At 38.9% G+C, this 10,232-nt stretch overlaps 1 protein-coding gene across 1 annotated transcript; it reads right to left on the bottom strand.

The window, feature by feature from the left end:
* Window positions 1–172: 172 nt before the first annotated feature.
* Window positions 173–7,879, bottom strand: rps9 (ribosomal protein S9). Its single transcript, XM_057834115.1, has 5 exons — window positions 7,827–7,879; window positions 5,239–5,351; window positions 3,687–3,809; window positions 3,324–3,510; window positions 173–435 (listed from the first exon to the last, which is right to left on the bottom strand). The coding sequence occupies exons 2-5, from the start codon at window positions 5,333–5,335 to the stop codon at window positions 258–260; spliced, it is 585 nt and encodes a 194-aa protein (XP_057690098.1). The 5' UTR covers window positions 5,336–5,351; window positions 7,827–7,879; the 3' UTR covers window positions 173–257.
* Window positions 7,880–10,232: the final 2,353 nt, after the last annotated feature.

Below are 10,232 nucleotides of genomic sequence, written 5' to 3'. Positions count from 1 at the left end.
TTGTGACGTCAATTTAAGGCGCGGCCATTTTAGGTCTTTGGTGGGACTCACCATTATGTAAATGGGGGTGAGGGGCTTCCACAGTATTTTTTATTATTCACCCATTTCAACAGGTTATACTTTCAATATTCGCCATAGTTTTATAAAGAACACACAATAAAGTTTGACTCAGTTTTTAGTCAAAACCAAATCTTTATTGATTTTTTTTTCTGACATAACAGGAAGTATTGTAACATGCTTCCTATTGAACATCCTTCTTAATCTTCCTCTTCGTCATCGCCTCCACCAGCTCCAGCCTGGCCCTTCTTGGAGTTCTTTCTCTTGACACGGCCCGGGCGTCCGCCGCCGTACGGGGACCTGAGGGAGAAGTCTATGTGCTTCTGGCTGTCCAGGCGGACCACGAAGGAGGGGATGTTCACCACCTGCTTGCGTACGCTGCGGAGATATGGATAAGAGGACTTAATTATATCTAAAAGTGTGATGAAACTCATATTGCAGCTACATTTCTGAATATGAGAAAGTGTTTATATTACTCTCAAAATGTTATTGGGCTATTAGGTGAAATTGCAGGATGAAGATATTTCCTTGGCTTCCAAAGAGGCTGATAAGGAGTCTAATGCATTAGGACTGGGAGGGTGTGACAGTTATCATTCGACTGCTGGAGGCTATCCAGGTCCAAAAGAATTGGACGTCTATTGGTGTCAATGGGGGTTAATGTTTTTCTTCTTCTACTAACTACAAGAAGACATCCGATGTGAGTAGAGCTGCAACGATTCGATTGGAGAAAAGATTCGGATTAAATTAGAGCTGAAACGAATACTCGAGCAACTCGAGTAACTCGAGTTTAAAAACTGATCCGAGTAATTTTATTCACCTCGAGTAATCGTTTATTTTGACAGCTCTAAGCATCACGTTTTGCTCGGACTACTTTTAATGCGGGACAACGCGCTGATGTCACGTGCGTAGAGGAAGAAGCAAAAAAAAAAAACTTACTGTAGCCGACAACCGCTACAAACGACGCCGACGTTGCTAAATACTAGCCCGCTCATGCTACGTTAGTTGCAGGTGGCGTCCAGTGAGTCTCATAGAGATCACATGTATGTTGAACTAGATGCGCAATGACAGACTAGGCCGCGTCTGGGCAGCGTTAGCAAACAGCCGCCATCTTAAAGCAGTAGAGCGCTAAGCGCTAATAAAGAGCGCTAAACGCTAATATACTGTATAAGATTAACGTTACTGTCACTACTAGCTCACCTTACGTTAGCACTGCGGAGGGCTAGGTTTCAATTAATTAAGACCGCTTTCGATGCGTGGCTAACGTGTCTTACATACAGGCTATAACATAACATAGCGTTGTGGAGTGATGAGCGTGTCAAATAAAAACTCAATAATGCTAACTATCAATTTTAGCTCAGTAATCATTGCTGGATAAAACACCAAGTAGCACTAGTCCCTGATGTGCTCCAATACAGCCTGTATCATACATTTATTTTGAACAGTGCAAAAACTTAAATCCTATCAGGACTTACAGTTTAGACTAACTTAAAACTTAACTAGAACTTAAAAATGGCTTGACACAAATAGAAATTTAATTTTAAATTGTAGGAAAAAATCCTAACTTTTAAGTGATGTGTGTTATCAAGCGTAAAGGCATTTTTAGGTGTGTTTATATATATATATATATATATATATATATATATATATATATATATATACTTTTTAAAAATAAGATCTAAAGGTTTTTTGAGTGAAAGCAGTGAATTAGTCATTTTTTAAAATTCTAGTTACATCTGAGATGCAATTGTTGGCTGTTTTCAACAATATACATCAAAAATAAAGACATTGACTGAAAATGATAAAATGTCTTGTTTTCTCATGTATATCTATAATTGCTCTTCACCTAAAAATATATTTGTTTTATCCGATTACTCGATTAATCGATAGAATTTTCAGTCGATTACTCGATTACTAAAATATTCAATAGCTGCAGCCCTAGATTAAATTTTGCCGCCTCCAGTATTCGTTTTATTAAAGTTCCATTGTAATGGTTTGTTTTTTTAAGAGTTTGCATTAATTTGATTGATTTGGGTGCATATACTGCTCTCTAGTGACAACAGTGAATATAACAACTCATTTCACATGGCTGAATCCAGCTGCTTTCTGTTAAGACCAACATAAGTTTTTGTTTGAGCTAATTTTTGTATGCATTCGTAATTGAGTTCATAGGTATATTTAGCGTTTTTTTCTGTAGGAATATGTTTTAACTATTTAAGAGAATTGTTAAAAAAACATTTTAAAGCATTTAAGCTAGCAGACTTTTGCTATGCAACTTAGCCAATTGTTATTTTGTTGTACTTAGACCCTATTTTTTTGTACCGCTTGAGGCTCATGTATTTTAATTTTTTATGTTCCTTATCCGATTACTCGATTTTTGAAACTAATCGGTTCATTGATTAATCGACTACTAAAATAATTGATAACTGCAGCCCTAATTGTGTTATACCTCAGGTTGTGATAACCATCGCTCATCTCATATTTTGAGAATTGAAGTCAACATGCAACTTTCACGGTGTCATAGTGGGCCAGATCAAGCCCCCGGGCCTCGACTTTGACACCTGTGCTATATGTGTACACACTTTTTAATACAAAAAGGTTTTTTTGGTATATTATGTTAACAAAGGCCGATTTTTTCATTAATTTTTTCATATTAAAACGTATTTAAAATTATGATGACGTAGCCCAAAGGGGGAAAAAAAACAAAACAAAACCTAAGAGCAATGCACACTATTTACTTTTGCGAGTCACCGGCTATACGTGTATACATGTTTTACACCACCAATGAATAAATATTATTCTTTTACCAACTATCCCAACACAATCTGTCAAAACTACACGTGTATTCGGCGTGGCAGGGAATGAGTTAATTTCTACACAGTTCATCCTGAAATTTCACAAAACACCCTTGTTTAGTGTAGTTTTCACTCAGGCTTCATTGACGAGGAATTCTTGACACCACAGAAAATCTGCATATTATATCTTAATCATCAGCCCGAAGAGTTGAGGGTAGCGAACGCTACCATTGCCCGAGGTGCAACCCGTACCTTACTAACAGCCACAGTCCGAGCGCTCGTCGGCAGGATTGGCTCTGGGCAATGCTTTACTGACAAGGTATACGGCTTTGATACCGAATTGACCTTGTTGATATTTAACCCATCTCAGCGAAGGGTGCTAAAAGCCAGCTGTCCTCTGATGGGAGAGGAAGTTCTTGTCTCGTAAGACTCGTCCAAAGCTTAGATTTTGCCGCATCGGGGGCATCGACGTACCGAATGTGCCTCTGACGGATGAGCACGCGGGCGTGGTGGATGCTCTTGGCAAGGCCCAGCTTGAAGACCTGAGTCTGCAGCCTCCTCTCCAAGAAGTCCTCAACCTTCAACCCCAGGATGTAATCCAGCTTCATTTTAGCCTCGTCCAACACGCCGATACGCACCAGACGCCTGAGCAAGGCATTTCCTAAACACGACGAAAACCTTTAGTTAGATGGCAAACATAACCCAAGTCCTAAAATTCACATGACTACTACGCCTCATTGACGAGGAATTCGCGACCTCACTGGAAATTCAGACAATTAACAATTAAATCACTGGCTCAAGCATCAAATTAAATGTTGACATGAATAGCCTGAATACCTTCAAAGAGACGTCTCGGTTCCTTCTCGTCTAAAGTGAGCAGCTCTCTGGCAGCTTTACGAATCTTGGCCAGGGTGAACTTGACCCTCCACACCTCACGCTTGTTCCTCAGTCCATACTCGCCTGAATAAAAGCAGAACATGTCTAAGTATTTTTATGTCAAACAGGTTTACATTTGAACAGGGACTTTTTACACTGCCACAATTACAGATTATTTCAACGTTTGTTGTCATATCATTTCATATGTGACATTATTTGTCCCGATCCGATCATGTGATTGGAAATCGGGCCAATTGCCCAATTTTTCAGAGCATCGAAATCGGGTGAAAAGGATCAGGTTTTTAATTTAAAAAATATATTTTTCTCTGCTTCATGCTCATACTGCCTCTCACTCTCCCTCCTGCTGCTTTTCTTGCTCAGCAGTGCAGCTGGAGTTTGCTACTTAAAGTTAATGATGAATGACAGGTTTGCAACTTTGATCTTTGGTGAGTGAAGGCTCTGTAGCTCTATGATCAAAGGCACAAATGTGTATCACCATTGAGTCAATCTTGGTTGTCTAGAAGCTGTTCTCGACAGTGTGAGTCAAAGTGTGAGTGAATTTGAGTGCACTCACTCATATGAATTATATGAATGTTATGGAGGATGATTAAAAGTATGATTTTAAAGGTGATACAATGAAAAATGAGGGTGCACCTACATTTCGTGCCGGTGAACCTTAAGGAGGAGAAAAAAAAAAATTCAGGTGCACCAGTGCAACCAATGCAAAAAGTTAGTGTGGCACCTTGGCAATATATATAACTAATTTAAGTTAATTTTTTTTCCCAAATATCATTCAGGCCTAATTTATACACGTCATTTTACTTTTTAAGGGATAAAAACTGCCAAAATAATCCAGAAATACAATGGCATTGCAAAAACGTCCAAAAATACGTTTTATACTCCGCAACACTCCTGGTAAAAAAGAGGAAATTCTGTAATAAGTACAGCACTAACATTTTTCGAACTTTTGTACAAAAACAAAAAAAGCTTTGGTATCGGCAGATTCTCAAAATCAGGTGACTGACTGGTGCTAAAATATGCGATCGGGACATCCCTATTTACGGTTGTATTACTCTGGGCTTCATTTTTTGCAAACGTGTAATGGAATCTAAAATATAGGTTGGGAAATGTTGGACTAGGCCTTTTAATAGCCAAAGTTTTGATCAATTAATAACAATTTTATAATTAAAAATGTGTATATTACTTTTTCAAAATATATGGAAATACATATTTAAATAAAACATTTGTCTTACTCTTAATTAAAAAAAACTTTAAAAATTACATCAATCACATTTCATAAATTAAAATGATAATTGCCATTAGGAGGCTCCAACAAATCTTAAGATCAACAATTTTTCTAAATGATTCAGACTACCAAAAATATTTGTCGATTCATTTCACCACCAATTACTTGTGAGTCGATTAACCGTGGCAGCCCTACTGGCGTCCTTGATGTGTCAAAACTCCGACCTCATTTTTTAAAAACTTAATATTGAAATAAACCGTTACACACCAATGAGTTTCAACTCCTGGTCGAGACGAGACTTCTCGAAGGGACGGCGAGGGGTGACATAAGTCTTGCGACAAACCCAACTCCTGGCAACGGGCATGGTGGCTTATAAGTGCCTGTGTAACAAAAGACAAGTCATTCATTTACACAAGCTCAACAATAATGTATTCATTTTGAAGTCACACTGAAGACATTAGGGCTACGTTCATACTACAGGTCTTAACGCACGAATCTGATTTTTTCGCGTTTTTCCTGATTGGCGTGAGCCATTAACTTGACAGTTTGAACGGGAAAAGTCGCATAGAAGTGGACCATTTCAAATCCGATTTGGGTCACTTTCGTATGTGGTTTGAATCCAATCTGGGCCACATTTTTCTAGAACGTCCCGGCGGCCTGAACTGGTAAGTCTCCCAAATCAGAATTCATGCAGCAATTACGTCATCAAAGAGCGAGAGAGACTGCGCGCTACGGTAGCGGTGCAGCTGTCCGTTAGCGCCTAGCTCACCTTGAGCACGGCTTTTGGGGAAGGGCAACAGTCATTTAAAAAAAAAATTTTTTTAATGGGTTGAGTATAAGCCTGAAAATGATCGTTTTCTCTCTGCTCTATATGAGCAATATTTCAAGCTTGCCGACACGGCCGAGAGTGGGCAAACTGCCCGTACGTGTGTGTGTGACATGCACGGACAGTGCGTGCATGCTATCGATCCATATATTTTGAAAATAAGCCTAAACGGGGATTATTTATGTCTGTTATTTGTGTCCTCTTTTTCGAAATCAAAATATGATCGCCCTGGAATGACGGTTGACAGCCAGCATGTGTAGTAAGCCTGAACGATATATCATTTAAACATCGCCATGTGCGCGTGCGCGATAGTCCCATCGCAAACACGTGCGATAGTTGTTTTTTCTAATCCACATACGCCTTGCTTTCTGCTCTGCACACCCTCCCTCTCCCAGCCCTTTGTTCCTCTCAGTCACAGCGGCACTTGCCTATTAAAGTTAACGACGGGCTTTGATCTGACCAAAGAACATAAAGTTTCTGCAAGGAAGCCACGATGGAATGAATTGTGTGTGTGTGTGTGTGTGGAGACGTTGGAGACCTAAATGCCAGAAGTGATCATGAGGAGTTTGAAATTTCTACATGTCACTCCTACTGTCACAGCTAAGGTAGATAAACAGAAACATTTAATAAAGCCAAGCATTTATCTACTACAGTACTTTATTCTTGTTGAAAAATGATTTGGTTGGACAGTTATGTTTAAAACTGATCATAATTATGACATTTGAAGTGCTTGAAAACCATTTATTTATGTACATTTTTTAAAATCCCTTTGTGGGGGGGGGAAGCAAGAAGAAGAAAAAAAAAAAAAACATGTCTTATATGTATCTCTTTCCAATGCTAAACCTGAATAACTGCATTGAGCACAAAAAAAAAAAAAAAAAAAAAAAAACTTCACGGTTTTTCACTTATCGCGGCAGGTTCTGGTCCCCATTAACCGCAAAAAACGAGGGATCACTGAACACTGTGGTGATGGTGAGTCATCCAAAGTCTTTCCAAACAGCTATTCAAGTTATCTAGTGAAAATTTCTTTAAAAATATATACTTTTTTTTTTTTTAGTATCACAATATAATATCGCAAACCCCCAAAAAATCGCAACAATAGTTTTTTTCCAATATCGTTCAGGCCTAATGTGTAGTCATTTGTCTTGATGCTTCTGCGCATGCGGGTCTTCTTGCTCAGCGCGTGTCGGACTGTGAATTAGTGCGCATGCGTTATACTTGAACAGTCTCAATGGACAAAGGCAGTCTGAACGGGCACGCCAAAAAAACAGATATGACAAAAAAAATTGGATTTGTGCACTAAGACCTGCGGTTTGAACGTAGCCTTAGTGCACATGCGTGATACTTGAACGGGCTCCATGGACAAAGGCAGTCTGAAAGGGCACGCCAAAAAATCAAACAAAACAAAAAAATCATATGACACAAAATCGGATTTGTGCATTAAGACCTGCAGTATGAACCTAGCCTAATATTAACTAAACCTGCAAATTGACGGGGAGAGACGCCCAAGCCATTTTAGACTAAATGATTATCAATTGACGTCTATCGCCATCAATGACACTGAAACATGATCATTAACTGCAAGACTTCCGAGTGGAAATGAGTTGAGCGTCTATCGCTGTCAATGGCAAGCACCAAGTTAAATAGGAAAGTTGAACATAAGTCATTTCAATGAGGGCACTCTAGCAAAAATGCAACAAAAAACGGATTCATATTGTTACCAGACACGACTAGTCCGCAACTATTAAAATGTGAAAACGTAATAACAACAAATACACAAAACGCTGCAGGTTAGCATTCAAAGCAGAGGGCCGCAAATTCTTCACACCACGTTGCTCCACAAGACCTGTTAGCATTAGCGTCCACGTTGGCTAGTTTAAAAGACGACCCAGCGGTAGAGTAACAACAACGAATGATGAAATAGTCAAGCGTGAGTGTTCCCCTTGTGGATATTTAAAACTCGGCACCTTTGAAAAAACTACTTGACACGGCTAGCGGTTGGGAAAAGATGACTGAATGTCTTTCGTACCTGCTTCTCTCAGGCTCGGGTAGTAAAGAGGAAGTCAATGGCGTCCGCGAGCAATATATATGTCAGATAAAACACTACATTTCCCACTATGCCTTTCGTCATGCAACAGGAAGTGAAGATGTTTGCCATGTTGCCCCCTGTTGGAAGAAAAGAATACAAACGTCAAAACGCCTGAACAAAAAATAAGTAGGGCTGTCAAACGATTAAAATGTTTAATCGAGTTAATCACAGCTTAAAAATGAATGAATCGTAATTAATTGCACTTCAAACTACCTCAAAAATATGCCACATTTTTCTGTAAATTGTTATTGAAATGGAAAGATAAGACACAAGACGGATATATACATTCAACATACTGTACATAAGTACTGTATTTGTTTATTATAACAATAAATCCTCCAGATGGCATTAACATTATTAACATTCTTTCTGTTAAAGGGATCCACGGATAGAAAGACTTGTAGTTCTTAAAGGATAAATGTTAGTACAAGTTATAGTAATTTTATAATAAAACCCCTCTTAATGTTTTCGTTTTAATAAAATGTGTAAAATTTTCAATCAAAAAATCTCTGCCGTTCTTCCACAGTGTCTTTAACTACGTAAGGTAGTGATTGAAAGTGACGACAAGGTGTCGATGGCGAGTTTTAAATTACTTAGAAATCAAGCCAATGAGTGTGTTTTGTCCCTCGACTGACGCCATAGTTCCCTGTTTACTAGTCTATCTGTTGTATTTCATGGTAATTTGAGTGCTGGCTTCGCAACGTACGAGACCTATGACAGTTTGTATTCATTCATTCATTCATTCATTCATTTTCCATGCCGCTTTTCCTCACGAGGGTCGCGGAGGTGCTGGAGCCCATCCCAGCTAACTCGGGGCAGTAGGCAGGGGACACCCTGAACTGGTTGCCAGCCAATTGCAGGGCACAAGGAGACATACAACCATTCATGCACACACTCATACCTGCGGTCAATTTAGAGTGTTCAATCAGCCTACCATGCATTTTTTTGGGATGTGGGAGGAAACCGGAGTTCCCGGAGGAAACCCACGCAGGTACGGGGAGAACATGCAAACTCCGCACAGGAAGGCCGAAGCCCGGGATTGAACCCTTGATCTTAGAACTGTGAGGCAGACGTGCTAACCACTCAGCCACCGTGCCGCCATGATAGTTTGTATATTGTGACTAAATATTGTCATCCAGTGTATTTGTTGAGCAAAACGAAATGTTTGAATAGAGTTTGACCAAAGTCTGAGTAAGTTTTATGTGTATTTTGCATAGCTATTTTGATTGGGAATCTCTTTGCATTGAGCGCTTTTCTTTTTGTGAACTTTTCTTTTTTTTGAGAGATAGGAATATTATTTTTGTTGTGCTTTCACTAAATGATACTTATGTTTGTTGTGAAGGAGTTGCCGAAGCTCATGCCAATAAACGCGTTGTCCAATGAATGCTTGTGTCCACTCACCTCTCTATGCCTCTTAGCTCTCAATGTGCAAAAAACAGGGTCATTGTAATCTGTTTGAGGCAATGCATGAGCAGGTCATTCCGCGCATGCGTTAAATGCGTCAAATATTTTAACGTGATTAATTTTAAAAATGTATTACCGCCCGTTAACGCGATAAATTTGACAGCTCTAAAAATAAGTATTTTAAAATCACGTTTTATTTAGGATGTATTATATTTTTATTGTCGATTTTTTTTCCCTTATTCGCTGCTAATATTATACTTACCACTTGGTAGAAGTTATACAAATATGAGACAAGCATACAAAAATATATAGATAGAAGAGACATTATCAAATACAACTACCATCATTCATCATATTAATTTTTGTTTTTCATCAATGCTGTTTTTTTGTTTTTATTTGTTCAATATTGTTTGGTCTACATATTTAACCCTTTCATGGACTGTTGTCGCTACAGTGGCTATCTTTTCAAAAATTAACATTGAGGTCCTTTAACCCTTTATAGAGAGAGCTTATTTATGGTAATTAAGAAAGAAAAAATAGTTATTACTATTTTATTATCTAATTATAAATACATTTATAACGTAATACAATGTTAATAAAAAATAATGAAATTAAACTGAATAAAAACAGAAATACACACTGGTTACAGCCCCGCGAAACACGGTTAATTTTTTTCCCCTTATAGTGTTTAATGATCCTATCCATAATTTTCATGGACAGAATTTCTAGGCACAGCCGAAGCGTTGAAGGGGTCCAGTTTGGTGGCCTCAGCTTTGCATCTCTGCTTTTTGCGGATGATGTGGTGCTGTTGGCTTCATCAAGCCGTGACCTCCAACTCTCACCGGAGCAGTTCGCAGCCGAGTGTGAAGCGGTGGGGATGAGGATCAGCACCTCCAAATACGTGACCATGGTCCTCAGTCGGAAACGGGTGGCATGCCCTCT

Source organism: Corythoichthys intestinalis, chromosome 4 (assembly GCF_030265065.1).
Source record: "Corythoichthys intestinalis isolate RoL2023-P3 chromosome 4, ASM3026506v1, whole genome shotgun sequence".
In the NCBI taxonomy this organism is placed as follows: Eukaryota; Metazoa; Chordata; class Actinopteri; order Syngnathiformes; family Syngnathidae; genus Corythoichthys; species Corythoichthys intestinalis.
Note: the sequence above shows the minus strand (reverse complement) of the source record. Positions and strands in the feature narration are given on the sequence as shown.